General features: G+C 33.8%; 2 protein-coding genes and 1 pseudogene across 2 annotated transcripts; 2 read left to right on the top strand and 1 right to left on the bottom strand.

Moving 5' to 3' along the window:
• Nucleotides 1-2,638: 2,638 nt before the first annotated feature.
• Nucleotides 2,639-3,480, top strand: LOC139884710 (uncharacterized; annotated as a pseudogene).
• A 1,861-nt stretch (nt 3,481-5,341) lies between these two features.
• LOC139884711 (uncharacterized) lies at nt 5,342-7,370 on the top strand. Its single transcript, XM_071868704.1, has 2 exons — nt 5,342-5,431; nt 6,090-7,370. Exons 1-2 carry the CDS (start codon nt 5,342-5,344, stop codon nt 7,368-7,370), a joined length of 1,371 nt encoding a protein of 456 aa, XP_071724805.1.
• A 5,249-nt stretch (nt 7,371-12,619) lies between these two features.
• On the bottom strand, nt 12,620-13,152 carry LOC139884713 (small ribosomal subunit protein bTHXc-like). The gene is made up of 3 exons (XM_071868705.1): nt 12,990-13,152; nt 12,846-12,910; nt 12,620-12,751 (listed from the first exon to the last, which is right to left on the bottom strand). The coding sequence occupies exons 1-3, from the start codon at nt 13,150-13,152 to the stop codon at nt 12,620-12,622; spliced, it is 360 nt and encodes a 119-aa protein (XP_071724806.1).
• Nucleotides 13,153-16,654: the final 3,502 nt, after the last annotated feature.

Raw genomic sequence — 16,654 nt, forward strand, 5'->3', positions numbered from 1 at the left:
AAAAAAAAAAGTCTCACTTTTAACTTTAAAAAAAAAAAAAATCTCACCTTTTCCCTTACTGACCAGCCAACACCATGCTCACCAAACAAAATTTAACACATAGGATAAAATATTTTTTTATTATTGTTATACTCTGAAAAAGAAAAAAGAATCCCTAAATGGAGAATTTTAACTGGAGGAGCGTAAGGAAGCGAGCAGCTAAGTATTTTTTTTTTTTTTTAATTAGAAAAATTCATTTGGTTGGTTAAGAATTTTGAAAGGAGATTGTATTATATATATTGTTCAAAGAAACAAGGAATAAAATTGCCAAAATCATAAACAATATGAGAGAAGGCTTTTTATTTTCACTCAATCAATCTTCCCTTCTTATCTGCGCTTTTACATACATACTGCTCACTTGATAGCCAGAATAATTTTGCGCAAAACAAAAGATACATAATAGAGTATATAGGAAACTTTAAAAAAATAGTTCAAATTATACAATTAAGGCAGAATTAAGTTTTCATGCAAATTTTTTTTAAGAAAAAATTATAATTTCATTGATATTTTTTTAAAAAGGTACAAGAGATTACAACTATGTGTAAGTTAGTTAAATCAATATAAAGAAAAATGCCTAAATAGAAGCTGCCAAAACTTAACTAGCATGTACTCAGAGTAAATCATAACTCCATCTACATCTAATCTTAGAAAAAATAACTACTTCCTCAGTAAGCAAGTTCAAAAAGATACGAATAAACTCATATATATCAAATAGGAGACAACCTGCAATCGTACATATACAAATTCACAAATTAAACATAGAGCTAAACAACCAAAAATTTCTACCTAAAGTAACAACAAAAGTACAGTGAACTCCTACAACTAAGATACAATCATTGTCGTATGAGGAGGGTTTAAATCTGTCAATATTACCTATAGATAAATCTGGTTGAGTAAAAATTAATCCACCAAAAGCTACAGGAAAACACTTTACCCGGGATCTGGCTCAATCTTGCATTGAGCATACAATCAAGGGTTGTAATTTAGTAATATTCGTCAGCTAGCTGCTAGCCAAATTACTGTAATGTTCAAATGAAATGTAAAAAAGCTCAATAGTCAAGTTATGCTGCACATACATCCTTCCTTGCAAGCTTCAAATTGTCTGCTTAATTCAATCATCTTGCTTTCTGTCATCCAAATTTTCATGAACGTGTCATAGACCATTCTACCAACTTTCTTTGAACAAAGTACAGGCAGCTGCGAACAGATTCAATATTGATGCTTTAGACTTCTATTTGTGTTAAGATCGATATAGGATCGAGTACTTGTTTCGTCTAGAATTAGACATGACAAAAGATCATCAGAGAATTCCAAGTAATTAAATGCCTTTATTGGGAAGAATAAAGATGGATGCTCATATTTTAGTTCCATCGTAATTTTAGTTCTCAAGTTTTAGTAATCTATGGATAATTTTGCACATTAATTAATTCACTTATTACTGTTATTTGTTTGTTAAATTGTAAATCTTATTATCAAACGTGAGGTTTACAAGTATTTATAGGACAATGTATATGGAGGACTGAATTATTACTGTATAAAGACTTTCTTAATTTCAACATCGTGCGAACATGTCGACTGTATAAACAACTTAACTTAATGAGGAATATCAGTCTGGAATTGTAATGTTGACATATAATAATGAGCATAGCCAATATGGCGAAGATTTAGAATCCTTTTTCTTATACAAATTAAAATCCTAGATATTTTTGGTGTCCTTGCCTGGCAATACGTATAATATACTACCACCTCCGTCTTTCAATAGATGTTTTTTAAGGTATCGATACAAAAGATAAGGTGAAATACAACATATTTTTATCTAAATCATATATAAGAGTCGTCTTTTTTAAGACAAAATATAAAGTCTAAAAAATATGTATCGAGAGATACATAAATGAATAAAACATAAAAATTTTTCCGCGTGCATATATCAGCCTTAGTCTTCCTCATGATCGATCCTTGGCCTTTGTATTACATACTATTATTAGTTGGCTATATTTGTTAAGAGATCTATTTGAAATATAAATTTATTTATTTAAAATAAAATATAGTGTTTATCAATCCATTTAGGATTATACAAAATAAATTATTATACTTTATATTATTTGATGAAATAAAATTACACACATTTACATATATATATATATATATATTAGTTTAAATCCTGTTCTTGCCTTGCCTTTCATTTAATTTTTCTTTGTTTCGCTTCGATCCGTTCACCAGGAACGATTTTTCGGCTGCCTTGCTTTTTTCTTCCTTTGCTCCTTCCTTTGGTTGGCTTGTCTCTGCAGGTGGGTGGCTGCTGTGTGCTTGTGGCCTCTTCCTCGTCTTGTGTTTTTCTTCTTGCTCGTGTGCGGCCTGTTCTGCTTCTTCTCTGATTTTTGTGTTTCTTTTCTGTTGTGGTTTTGCTTGTGTGGCTTGTTGGTTTGTTCCTTGTACCAAAAAAAGGAACGATTCTTCGCAGCTATTTTATGACTTAAAACTACTTATATCACAAGCGACAAGGGTCATAAGTGAAAACAGATCAGTTTCGAATATAATGTTACATTTCAGGAATACTCATAGGCTCAAAGTCAAATATTCGTCTATATTCTCCATTTCTATGACTTTAACCGCTTTGATCATCATCATCAACCAAAGTATTTTCAATATCGCCATCTTACGTGACATTCTTTTTTATGGTATCGACGCAGTTGTCTCTCAAGTCGTGCTTCATTCAGTTAAAGAAGAGCTTATCGTCAAAGTAATCCTGAAAGCGTTAATTTAACCCGGCTACAAAGTTGCCGCAGTCACCCCAGACCTCGATTTTCTGTTTCGGCACACACCAGCAGAAACCTGGTTTCACAAGATTAAGAATGGAAGCAAGAATCCTGGCAAGATTACTGTGGCTCAAAATTTATCTAATCTCGTTCGGCTAGTGATATTGTACAAGTATGGAGGAGTTTACTTGGACGCTGATTTCGTAACAATAAATAGCTTTAAAGGGTTAAGGAATTCGACTCAAAGTGCTGATAATTCTAAGCACTGGACTAGATCGAACAATGCATTTCTAGTTTTTGACATGGACCATCCTATTTTGTACAAGTTTATGGAGGAATTTGCTTCAACATTTAATGGAAATAAGTGGGGGCATAATGGTTTTTACTTAGTTTCTAGAGTAGTGAAGAAAATGGAAGGAAGGCCTGGTTATGATTTCTCAGTGTTGCCACGCATGGCGTTTTACCCTGTCGATTGGATTAAAATTGGCCGATATTTTTAGATGCCGGCCGCAAACCAGACTACTTCAGAAGGCGTTGAAGCTACTTTGTTGCAGCTAAGTGGAAAAACTTATGGAGTTCATTTGTGGAATAAACATAGCCGGGATTAAGAATCGAAGAAGGAAGTGTTATGGACAGATTGATCTCACCACATTGTATTATCTGTCAACAAACATACAACTCTTGAAAAGAAACTGAATGATTGTTTGGTTCCCTGGAAAAAGTGCGAGAGTTCCTAGCATGCGAAATTCTTAGGCGACTTCAAATTAGGGTCTTCCCCTTTTCTGCTGATTTTTTGTTTAGTGTAAATAATAAAAGCGAGTTAATTGTAACTCTATAAACATTTAGGTGTATAAAATGTTTTATTGATTCTCTGTTTTCATATTGCTGATTTCTTCTTCTTCTTGATTATAGAGCTCCTAATTCTTCTCATTAATTAGAATCCATAGTAGATCAGAAGAACATTTTGATGAATCCAAAGTAGATATGAACATTTTTATGCATCTTAATTAGAGACTTATTAGTAATCTTCTCGTTGTATAGAGTTATACTAAACCTACGAACATTTTGGTGAATCCAAAGTAGTTATGTTTCTCGCGCGCCCCTTTAAGGAGTTTCAAAAATGATTCTCTTTTGCAGCAAAGGAGTCTTGATATATATTTCGATATATATGAAAAGTTGAATGGCCTAATCTAACTTGCTTAGTATCTGCTCTTAGTCTTTTAGACATTTTTTCTTTTTCTTTTTTTTTATCAACACAAGGTAGATTACAAGCTATGGATGAATAAATCAATAATCCTTAACAAAAAAAATTAACTGTACAAGCCAATAAAATTGACCGTACAAACTTGATCATATAACCATTTGCGGAAAGTCGATGGATTGAGTAAGTATAGCTAGGATCATATCAAATTCAATGCTCAATATATTAATTGTTGCCACGAATTGCAACTACCACAGACAGTAGGCCTTGAGCAACTTAAGCGTTAGCTCAATAATAATCGGGAAAGAAAAAGTTAGCCCTCCAAAATCCCTTAATTCACAAATGGTTATGTCCATCGTCATTGTTGTCATTGCCTCTAAAGACAAACTTACAACTACAATGTTTTCACCATGATGGTACACAAAAATCAAGATTCAATAAGGACACTAGTTGGAAAAATAGATGAGTTGATAAATCCGTACACCTAATCCAAATCCAAATAGGAAAGTCGAAAGGCGAGATGGTCGAACATCAAATAGGTATCCACGACAAAATTAAAGAAGTCATTCGATCCCTTAAAGATTCTAAATAATAAACTTGAGCCCTCGAAGATTTTTCAGACTTCTATTTGTTTTTAATATGTAATTGTTTCCTCTAGAATTAGAAATAGCAAAAGGTGCCTTTAGTCAGAAGAATGAACCATACAACATACAACCAAATGAAGGTGGATGCCCATCTTTTATTTCATTACTCTGTAATGTTATATGTAAACTATTTGGTATCATTCTTATGCTATTCATCTCAAATTCTATACTAAATATGAATTTCTAATTTGAATAATTGATTATTCATATCATTTATATCATGAAAACTTACCATATCCTCATAACAACATATTTCATATAATTAAAACAATTTTTTTGTTGACAAATAGGATAAATTATAACATGATCGTAGTTGAAGACATGTTTACTGGATCATGTTTTATGGAAAAAACTTGCCTACTGCAGCAGGTGGGAAGGTTCTCTTCTACTAACCAATACCATTACGACACATGTCAATTACTTCAAAAGAAAAATTTATAAAAGTATAAGGACCAGTTTTAATATTTATAAAAACATTATGGGCAACTTTGGACACAAAAAAGTCAACAGAAACTTGCAACAAGTATAGAGGCGAAAGAAAATCCATCAAGGTCGTCCGATTGAATGAGGACGTTAAGCCTCCATCTCTTGAGGTGTAGATAAAAAACAAATAGAGCCCTATCGAATTCCTATAATATTAGTTAAAGGTCTATTGGTATCTTTTGCAAGAGCTTATGCATGTCTTGCCGTTAAATTGAACTATGAAGGAGCCAATGTTAGCGGCGAAAGTGGTGGTTTTATTTGCGGCGGCGGCGATTGTAGAATTTGACGGTATGGTGATGAGGCGGGAGGTAATTGGTTAGAGAAATTGAGTTAAGCGTGGAGTGAAAACTTTAATTTGATCCGTCCCCACCATAACTGAAAGCAAAGGCCGCGGAGAGTGGTGGCGATAATGGCTACTGTGACTTAGGCGTTTAGAGAGTGAAGCCGTAAGCATAAACTGCTGATTTTTCTTAGTCTCCAAAGCAGCCCATAATGTTTTTTAAAATATTAAAACTGGTCCTTGTATTTTTATAAAGTGTTACATAGAAAGCTGATGATTTTTCTTTTAAGTGATTGACATATGTCGTAATGGTATTGGGTGTAGAAGAGAACCTTCCCACCTATTGTGATAGGCAAGTTTTTTTCATGTTTTATTGTGATGTTATATTGTATATTTAGACATATTTCTTTCTCTTTCTATATTTCATTCCTTATATATATATAACATCGTGCAGACGTGCCTCTAGTTGATAATTTATTAATACTCAAATTAATCATTCACCTTATAATTTTTTCTCTAGCTCAAAACTTTATTTTAATTCAATAAATACAGCTATATATATATATATATGTCTCTTTTTTACACATACAGAAGTCAAGGGTTTTAGTTGTATATAAACCCTGCTTCCATCCCATGTTCCATCCACATCCTAAGTTATTCCTTTTCATTTAATTTGTTTTCGCCAGTTCGCAGCTATTATTGCTTCTATGACTATGACAAACGTCATAAGTGTAAGCAAATCAGTTTGGAAGAGAATGTTAGAATTCAGGAATTTTCATCATAGCAAGGTCAAATATTTCTCTATTTTCTGCATTTCTATAACTTTAGCCGCTTTGATCTTCATCATCAACCAAACTACTATTATCAATGTCACGTTTGACGACGTTCCGTTACTGAATTCTTCCTTGACAATGTCAAAGGCAAAGGCAATTGCCCAAGTTCCTAGCAGCAGCAAGCCCGAACCCGAAACATCATTATCGGTTCCTTTACATGTCTCGAAAAATGCTAGGATTGCTTGGCTTAAGAAGAACTTGCCCAAATTCAAGATTTTCAAGTCTGATAATTTGACTAAGCATTTTCAAGATCGTCTTTCGAAATTCTTCAAAGAGGAATATTGTGAGATTCAGTTCTTCATGACATGGTTTTCACCTGCGAATTCCTTTGGAATAAGAGAATTCCTAGCGGTGGAGACGCTTTTCAACGTCCATCCACGCGGATGCTTGGTGATCGTATCTAGAAGCATGGATTCTGAACACGGATTCAGAATCGTGAAACCATTAATCGACCGAAGCTACAAAGTTGCCGCGGTCAGACCAGACCTCGATTTTCTGTTTCGGAACACGCCAGCGGAAACCTGGTTCCACGAGATTAAGACTGGAAAGAAGGATCCTGGTGAGATTTCTCTAGCTGTAAGTTTATCTGATCTCATTAGGCTGGCAGTTTTGTACAAGTATGGAGGCGTGTACCTGGACACAGATTTCGTGACAATAAAGAGCTTTAAAGGGTTGAGGAATTCGGTCGGAGCTCAGAGCGCTGATCGTTCTAATCGCTGGACTAGATTGAACGGCGCAGTTTTGGTTTTCGACAAGAACCATCCGATTTTGTATGAGTTCATGGAGGAATTTGCTTCAACTTTTGATGGAAATAAGTGGGGACAAAATGGTCCTTACCTTGTTTCTAGAGTAGTGAAGAAAATGGAAGGAAGACCTGGTTATAATGTCTCAGTGCTGCCACCCAAGGCGTTTTACCCTGTCAGTTGGACTAAAATTGGTGATTTCTTTAAGATGGCGGCAAACCAGGCCGATTCGAAATGGGTTGAAGCTACTTTGTTGAAGCTAAGTGCAAATACTTATGGAGTTCATTTATGGAATAAACTCAGCCGAGGATTAAGAATTGAACAAGGAAGTGTTATGGACAGATTGATCTCTTCACATTGTATTATTTGTCATCAAACATACAACTCTTGAAAAGAAACTGAATGCTTGTTTGGTTCTCAAGACATTCTCGGGCGATTTTAAATGATTGATTGATCGTTCCCTTTTTTTTTTTTTTTTTTTTATTATAACACGACCATAAATCAGAAAGAATGGTCAAATTACACTTTCAACATATACATTAACATCAAAACTTTCTACCGCAAGGTAAAATCCTAATCCGTCTTAACCTCAACCTTAATCTAAACCCTCTAAATCTCCATAAACCAAACCCTGGCAACCTCCTAAAAGACTTTTTCCTCTTCAATTTGCGTTTGGGGCTGGCGAAATGTACCCTTTTATCCTTCAACTCGAAATCTCCATTACCATCCAAACTTCGTCTATCAACGGAAAGATGATGGTCATTAGAAAATCTAATAGTCTTCCTCACAGATTCCCAAGGATCATAACTTTGGCCGTGGTCGTCACTATCGCTACCCCATAAATAAATAGGCTTGATTACAGGGGAGCCACTGTAATCATCAAAGTAGTTAGCTAAACTAGTATGCTCCATATCAAATAATCTTCTCAAAGATGTGCCGCCACCTCTCATCTTCTCCAACAAACTCCCACACTTTTGCACGGAAGGAAAGGAAGAACACGAAGATGAGCGCAGGGAAGAGGAAGATGATGATGGCAAATATAGAGATTTTTGGTGCTCTATGATTTTCCTGATCCTTCTCCTTTGAATTTCTTTGTCAATGATGTTTGAGGCCTCTCCATCATCTTCTTCTGTTATTTCTGATGGCATCCTTATTAAAAATGGTTTTATGTTTAATGGAGCTATTTTCTTTTTAATTTCTAAGTAAGGGTATGTATAATAGCAACCAATGGAAAGAATCTCAGAACAGAATCCTAAAGAATGTTAAAGCCGGCCGGCAAGAAGTTTTTTAGGAACAAAAATCCCTAGAAGATTACGGACATTCTACAGCAAAATTAAAATATTAGTAGTTGCTCAAGCGTTAAGCCAAAAATCAATTATTTGGTTGTTCTTGGACGTAACCTATGGAGACAAATATTATAAGTACATAAACCTAAATTATTTAATATTCTAATCTCTCTCATAAACATTATTCTTCTAGTCAAATCCATTGATTAAATTATTATCTCAATTATAAAAAATAAAAAAAATTCGTTGTATTCAATTGTGACTTGCTCCATCATTTTGCAAAATAAGCATCAACTTTTCATTGTAGGAAAATGATTGTTTAACACCCGAGTGAGGAGTGACTAAATAGAGCGATGAATTGAGTTACAAACAATCGATTTTGTGATGAATATTTTGAATTTCTGGTTGCCTTGACAGGAAATTCTGATTCCCCAAGTCGATGCAGAAGACCAGTTTACTTCCAGAAGCATTAAAAACTTGGTCACTCAAGAAAGACTGAAGATGCTGTGAATAGCACACGACAGATCAATACTCAAGAGTGAAATAGAGAAGCTGACTGGGAAAACTCAATCATGCTATTGCTGCTTCCTTCCAACAGAAACTTATCAAGAGAAACAAGAATGACATGGTACCGGAAAAGGCAATAGAAACTCTAGATGCTGAAATTAACTAGCTTATGCTGAGCAATTTTATGGGCATGTGGATTTCATCATTGCAGACGAAAACTTAGTGCTAAAGTTGATCAATCACTCTATCATTTTCTAGGACACATACAGTGAAATTCTCAACTAAGAGCTGGAAATGATTTATCTATGTAACGACAAGACTCGGCTTGATTCGGTTCGTTCGGTTTGTCATTCTTAACTTGGTTTGCTACGACAATTTCAAAGAATTAATTCGATTTAATTGTGCTTTAATCAACTGTACTAAAACAACCGAATTAACTTGCATATTTCATAAATCAGGAAGGCCTAGTGTTTTCAAGTGGTATCAGAGACTGATTCGATATTGCCAGATAGATCTATATTTGTTCCTGATCATATGGCACTACAATTGGAAGAAAGCAATACATCTTGTCCTACACTTCTCACTAGAGATAACTACAGTTTTTAAAAAATTCATATGAAAAGTATCATCCCCCGATATGGACAAGCTGCTAGAGATTCATGTCTGATAGAGTGAAAGGTTCATCAGACTACCGGAAGAAATCAGTTCGTCAAATCTACGCTCAGTCTCCAGCAGAATAAGGAAGGGTTCTTTATATCCAGAAAGAAGTATGCTCATAACACATTAATATGGAAGAAGCAGATGTTAGATGTACGAGATACATGTCAGTCAACTACGACAGTGCACCAAGATAACTTGTGTGCATTAAGCATCTGTTCCATGTCAACTCTATGAGGTGTTGAACTCTATCTTATTGTATCATATGTATTTCCTTTTATTTTTTTAGTATTCGTTTGTTTTCTATTTCAGAAAATATAAAGAGAAGGAAATTGTTTGTGCGCCTATCTTTGCCCTCCAAAGAATCTAGGCTCGTGGGTCTACTTTTGCCCACATTGAAGTACTAGACATACACATCTTTTAGCCTGTTTCAGAAGTAGTTTGGGCTTGTGTGTCTTTTGGTCTCACTGGCAGTTGGAAGGAATTATTAGCAGAAGATAATTCATTTCATGTTCCAGTTCTCCATGTTTGAGTACTGGATACTCCAACATATGATGTATCCTCTCAGACCTGTGAAGATGTGCTCCTGCTTCAAAAATGTTTTTGTACCAGCAACTCCAACACTGAATGTCAGTCTAGTTCCTCCTCTACAAGGGATAGCTATATAACTTCTCTTCAACCTTCATCTTTAAAGCTGAGTATATATATGTCGGTTCATGTTGTGCTTAAATGATGCAGATGAGACAAACGTTGAATGACTATACTGTAACAAAATGTACTCTAACAATCTACCTTGTCAATTAGAGTGCTATAAATATTACTCTTGATCTAGTCCAACATTCCAAGACCAAGCACATTGACATTCATCGTCACTTTATTCGAGAATTGGTTGACGAGAAGAAGATTCGAGCTGAAGTATATTCCTAAAGAGAAGAACCAGAATGCGGATGCTGAACCATCAGATGATACACTGGATGATTGAACTTCTCCAAGTTCAAACACTAGAAGAGTGTCCAAACTTGGTCCAAACTCAGACTATACTGGAAGATGTTCAAGCTGATATGAAATATTTGAAGTACAGAAAGAAGCTGCCATTTCGTCTTATAGATCGACTAAAATAGAATTGAAGCTCAATTTAAGTGGGAGCATCTGTACTTTATTCAAGATTAGTTCTTAGTTTCAAGGGAGCTTCTCTTGCTAAGTTTGTGATCAAGATAAAGACATGATCTGCAATTTAGGAGGAGCATTGTTGATTTTTCGAAGGTTTTTGCTTCAGTACCCCATGTTAGAGTATTGGATACTTCAACACATGTCAGTTGTATTTTTCATCATGAAGACTTTGTCCTTTTTGGCAAAAAGGGAGAGTATTTTAGATGATCAAATCTCTAAAGGTCTTATTTTGGATGATCAAATCTCTAGAGGTCTTCACAGATGTTTTGATTTAATCATGCTACAGTTGGTGTTGTCAAAAATGACAAAGGGGGAGATTGTAACGATAAGACTCGGCTTGATTCGGTTCGTTTGGTTTCTCATTCTTGACTCAGTTCGCTGCAGCAATTTTAAAGAATTAATTCGGTTCAATTGATGAATTATCTACCCGAATTATTTTAATCTTCATGGATTAAATCAAGTTAAATATCTTTTATAAGATATTATCTTTACATAATATTTTTTTTCTTTATGGAGAAGATATTTAAGAGATTGATTCCTAATTGGTTTAGGAGTCTTCATGGAAATCCTATTTCTATATGTCTATATAAACAAGTTAAAAATAGAAAAACCTTGTGCGTGTTGTACAATTCACGCAGCCACTGTTCGTGCGTTTTACTGTTCACAAGAATACTGATCACGCGACACTATTCACGCAATTACTGTTCATGTGGCACTGTTCGCGTGGTTATTGTTCACGCGGCACTGTTCAAGAAGATATCAGAGGTATTCGAGCAGATATCTAGCTCGCACAGATTGCTACACAAAAAGCAGATCATCTATATAAACGAGCTTCAAGAGGTATTCTTAGCCTTTTGTGTTAGGGTTTCTTAGGGTTGTATAATCTACACTTATCTGTCTATTCTATAAAGACTCATATAAAAGTGTAAACCACAAGTTAATCTTCTTTAAAAAAAATATCCTATGATCCGAGGATTGGTTATAGTACCTGCTACTAGAGCATTAATCAGTAGAGAGTTATTCTTCTTTTAAAAAAGAACCTACAGCCGGGATTTGATTATAGATATTAGTTATTCTTCATATAAAAAAAAACTTGTAGCTGGGGCAGTTACAGTATACTCTACTTAAATTTTGGGTGTAGATGTAGTTAATCGCAAACTAGTTAGGGAAATTCCTATTACTATCGGTCGAAGAAGTAGAGTCTGTTTTACTAGAGGTTGGGAAAGCGATTTAGGTGGTGTAGTCAGTTAAGGACTGACTAAGGGAAAGTTCATGCTATATATGTAACCTCGAAAATAGTAAAGCAGTTTTTGGACGAGGTCCCGTGGATATAGGAGTTATTCTGACTCTGAACCACGTAAAATTATCGTGTGTCGTTTGCTTTCTTATTTGCTCTGCATTTAATTGTTTCCGCCTGTTGTTAAAGTAGCCAAGATTGTGATTTAATTAACTATAGTGAAGAAACCGAATTAACTTGCATATTTCATGAGATCGGGAAGGCCTAGTGTTTTCAATCTAGTCGAACACATGCAAGTACAACGTACTATTAAGAAAAGCATATATTCAGTTCCAAATCAAAGCAAAACTCAACATTAGCTCAATGTTATTCAAACTCTACTCAACCAGATAGAACCATCTGTCATTTCAAAATGCTCTGTTCAATTTAGCCACCTTCCCCAACTAGATAGACTCAACCCGTTTGTCGTATTCCCAGAACTCTATTCTACTGTCATTGAAGTTCTAGTATATTATTGGAATACAAAACCATTCCACATTCATGATAGTTTTGAGCTTACACTAGCTAACAGAGTTCTAAACCATCCCAAACTTGATCCTAATTGCATTGTAACATATGATTTATCTTTGCATATGGCACAAACAAACGAGTATCACACAGACTATGCAACAATAAATCCTACCAAGATGAAGAATACATTCATGAATCATACAAAGAGAGTATCGCAGTACAAATAGGTACTGAAATTACACAATATGAAACCAAAAATACATAAAACCTCAATCAGCCAGCGAAAGACTCGTCAATTTCAATCTTGACAACTTCACCGTCCTCGAATGGATCTTTCTTTGGAGCAGCTGGAGGTGCCGGAATCCTAGGCGGTCCTCTCCCATTCTTCTTGCTTTTCGGCCTCGCCTGAAAACAAAAACAACCAATGCATCAATTCATCACCAAATTTCTTATTCAATGGCCATTAATTGAAAATTCTACTCCTTATAATTTCACTTACATTGCCAAAAGAGTGCTTGAATCGCTTTCCTTTCGCGGTTTTCGCATCGCCTCGTCCACAATAAACTGTAAAAATTCAGAAATTAAACACAGAGCAATGAGAATTTTCAAATTGAATTAGGGATTTTAGAAGCTAACGTCATACCGTCGGGGACCGGAGACAGTGAAATAGTGGGAATCGAAAGTGAAGAAGATGTTGTAATGCGAAGAGAAATTCCGGTAAGGGATTCCGATTGAGAAGAGGAGAAGCGAGCCGACGAAGAGTAAATTGGAGTGACTGGTAGAGCTCCGAGAAGCAGTGACGCCATTGCTGAAAACACTCTTTATGATGAATTGAAGAAGAAAATTGATTTGTGAAACGAGCAGATAAGCTTATTTGTTATTTATACGGCACACTTTTGTCCCGTTATTTTGAAAGGATAATTAACAAATCAGTCCTTATAATATAGAATAATGTTCATACTAGTCCACAAGCTATAGCATTTTCCAATTATTGAAGGAGTGAAATGTTATGTTTCCAAACTTAGTAGTCAACGAGATAAGAAAGTCAAAAACGTTTCAGCAAAGGATTGGTCCATTGGACCCCCATTCTTATTTATTGGGCTAAACAGGTCCTCGTTACAGCATTACGCACAATTTAATGAAGTCCATCAGATATGGGCCCCGAGTCATGAAAACTAGCCCAGACTGGTTCAAAGAAAAAATTGGGTTGAAAGTTTACGAAAACCAAACTAAATCGAATCGGCCTTGAACCGGCCTAAGCACATATATTTCTCACAATAAGCCTATATATATATTATATTACAATCCCGATTATGGCATATAGATAGCAGTTATTAGACAATAAGCATCTTAAGTAACTTAAATTAGTAACTAAGAATACTTTAGATTAAATTGTTTATTTCCTTTTATGGCTGCCGTTTCAAGTTATCAAGACAAGATTTAGATCTTTGGTATTAATGCTGCATTATAGCCACTAACATGGCCACACATGTAAATGCATGTGTGATCCTTTTTCCTTTCATACTATATTTTTATTTTATTTTTAAAAATTATATGTATGCATGATATCTATCTTCATTTACTTTCTCAAAAATATAATAATAATTATAATTATCTATCACCCTTTAGAATAAACTTATGCTAGAAGCATTTTACCATATATATCTTGTCATTGAATAAAGCGATTGTTTCTAAATCACTCTTCTAAGTTGTAATTAAGTAATTCATTCTTTTAATTGTTCAACTTCATCTTTGTGAATCATTTTGTACTAATCTTAGATTAGACTTTAGTTCATCTTAAAGGAGGTTTGAAGTAACTTTAAATATTGATAATCTTGCCGCGGTTTAAATTGTTTCATATATAATTAAGCTAACCTTATCTAGAGGCTGGCCGGTGAAAGGATTACAGCATATTCACGTTTTAGAAAACAAACAATTCTTTCCATATTCACAACTTCTTTTTTCACAATATTACATCATTATATACAAAATTTATAAGGATGCTAGATAATAAATATTCCACCATATCATAATACATGATATTTTTCTTTTTTCGATTCATTCATATTGACATGTATTTAATCAAAATTATTTTTAGATAGTTATCCAGTCGAATGACTTAAAAATACAAACATCTGTGATGTTTAGGGAGAATAATTTATTTTAAAACACAACATGCTTATCTTAAAATGCCATGATCGATCTTTTATAAAAGAATTCTTGTTTATATTGCGAGACTAGAAGAAAGTTTTAATTTATGTCTTTATGATCGATTAAACCACACTTACTATATTATAATTTGATTCAATGCTTTACAATTCATTTTAAGGATAAAAAAACTTATCTTCAAAAAAAAAAGGATAAAAAAACTTGTAAAATGGAAACAGAAAATCTGAAAACAAGGGAATATCATGCAAGTAATCATTGCAATTCCTATTGATCATCACCTAATCCCACCATTAGGTTTCTGTTTTAGAAAACGAAGTGTAAAAGAAGACAATTAAAAAGAATTTTCCTAGGCAAAGTTTTTCTTCCATTTCCTTTTTTCAGCTCCAACAATAATATCCATCCAGATTGATTCCTTTTTTGTAATTTTTGTTCTGGTCAGAAACTTTGATTAGTCAGTAATTAGTGTCCATTAACACACTTTTTCATTAGCAACTAGTAGTAATAAAGAAAACAACTAAAAGCTTTTGTAAGAACAAAATTTTGTTACAAATCTTTGACTGGATTATTATATTTTTGCATATTCTGTTAGGCATAATATAAAAGTACATTTCCCATCAAATAATTGTTTTTCTAAAACAAGCACTGAATCTTTGCATAATAAAGGCAAAGTCATTCTTTGGCTTATCAATATATATGAAGCAACATATTTAATTTCCTTATGGATATATATTACAAGTAGAAGTTATGTTCATATACGGTACTTTCTAACAGTACCCGAATATATGTAATGATTTACAGTATAAAAAATTGTCGGCGCGATGAAAGTAGAGTAGTTGTGAAAATCTAACCGAGTATTGACATTTGAGAATATTGTCGATAACTTCTTTTCTTTCACACAATGTTCGAGGAGCTCAAATTTATCAATGTGTGATAGTGTATCGATGATATCAATTCTTCCACTCTTTTCTTTCTTAGGTGCTTTAAAGATTTTTTTTTTTTTAATAAATTTTTAATATAAAGTATCCATCCAAAATTCGTTCTCTCTATATTTTAATTCATATTTTTTTATTGAGAAAATATCTTATCTTTAGGTTACATCCTGATCGCTGTCTTTTTGATTTTTGAGAATATCCTTCAACATTTTTTCATGGGACTAACCTTTATCAATGTCTATTAGGATGGAGTGTTTTGATTGGTTTACGTTAGCTGTGAAATAATTTCTATCATATTATCTTAAAATAATAGCCGATTCCATACAGTAGAATTGAGACTTATTATTGTCGTATATTATCCTAAAATAAGAAGTAAAATCACAATTTAGAACATTGGCAAAGGTAAACAAGCTAAAATCAAATCTTACAAACGATGACCAAATTGGGTAGTTGACTTAATAAAATAAAGATGAATACCTTGACTTTTGAATAGTATAATTGGCGGTCAAACATGAAGAAGTAAAGATGACATTAACAATGTTTATACTATGAAAGGGGGGCAAATTGATCAAGAGAGGAAGATTGAGGGTCATGTGAGATAGATAGATGTGTAAATGAATGTTCACAATCACATGTGAGAATATTTAGGAGAGTAAAGAGTGGGAGCTGACAATCAAGATGAACTTAACGTGCAACCCATGTGCATGTTAGTGAAGGGTCCACGGCCCACTCTCTCTCAAACAAAGTCAGAATCTAATTAAGAGTCAAAAAGGAGGACATTATTTTAAAATATTTCCACATTCACCCTTTATCCCCAAGCATTAATTAAAAATTCAGACCATACTCTTTCCATGTTTAAATATACTTTGGAAACATGCTTGTAATAATGACATGAACACTATACATGTTTAAATAAAAAAAAGAGAGTAAAGATTAGTAATTTATATATATCTGATTTAATTAATTAAATCCTATTGATTTAATAATACCAAAGGAATCATCATCATAATTCAACACACTATTTTAGTAAAAATCACTAATTAAGAAAAAAAAAAATCCAGCACACATCACATGTAGAGGAAGATATTGCTACATCCCTCTTTCCCTTCTATGATACAAAATGTGGTAAAAAGTAAAATATTTTTCCTTTTTCTTAGTGATTTATTCTTCTTTCTTTTGGTCGACAGGTGAATTTTCGATCCAAGCC

This window comes from Rutidosis leptorrhynchoides, unplaced genomic scaffold (genome assembly GCF_046630445.1).
Source record: "Rutidosis leptorrhynchoides isolate AG116_Rl617_1_P2 unplaced genomic scaffold, CSIRO_AGI_Rlap_v1 contig591, whole genome shotgun sequence".
In the NCBI taxonomy this organism is placed as follows: domain Eukaryota; kingdom Viridiplantae; phylum Streptophyta; class Magnoliopsida; order Asterales; family Asteraceae; genus Rutidosis; species Rutidosis leptorrhynchoides.

Excerpts from the sequence above, each read along its gene's own strand:
- LOC139884711 (XM_071868704.1), top strand. The coding sequence starts at position 5,342 with ATGAAGGAGCCAATGTTAGCGGCGAAAGTGGTGGTTTTATTTGCGGCG. Across the intron at positions 5,432-6,089 it reads GTATGGTGATGAGGCGGGAG|TTCGCAGCTATTATTGCTTC; the intron begins GTAATTGGTTAG and ends TGTTTTCGCCAG.
- LOC139884713 (XM_071868705.1), bottom strand. The coding sequence starts at position 13,152 with ATGGCGTCACTGCTTCTCGGAGCTCTACCAGTCACTCCAATTTACTCT. Across the intron at positions 12,911-12,989 it reads ACTGTCTCCGGTCCCCGACG|TTTATTGTGGACGAGGCGAT; the intron begins GTATGACGTTAG and ends GAATTTTTACAG. Across the intron at positions 12,752-12,845 it reads TCAAGCACTCTTTTGGCAAT|GCGAGGCCGAAAAGCAAGAA; the intron begins GTAAGTGAAATT and ends TTTTGTTTTCAG.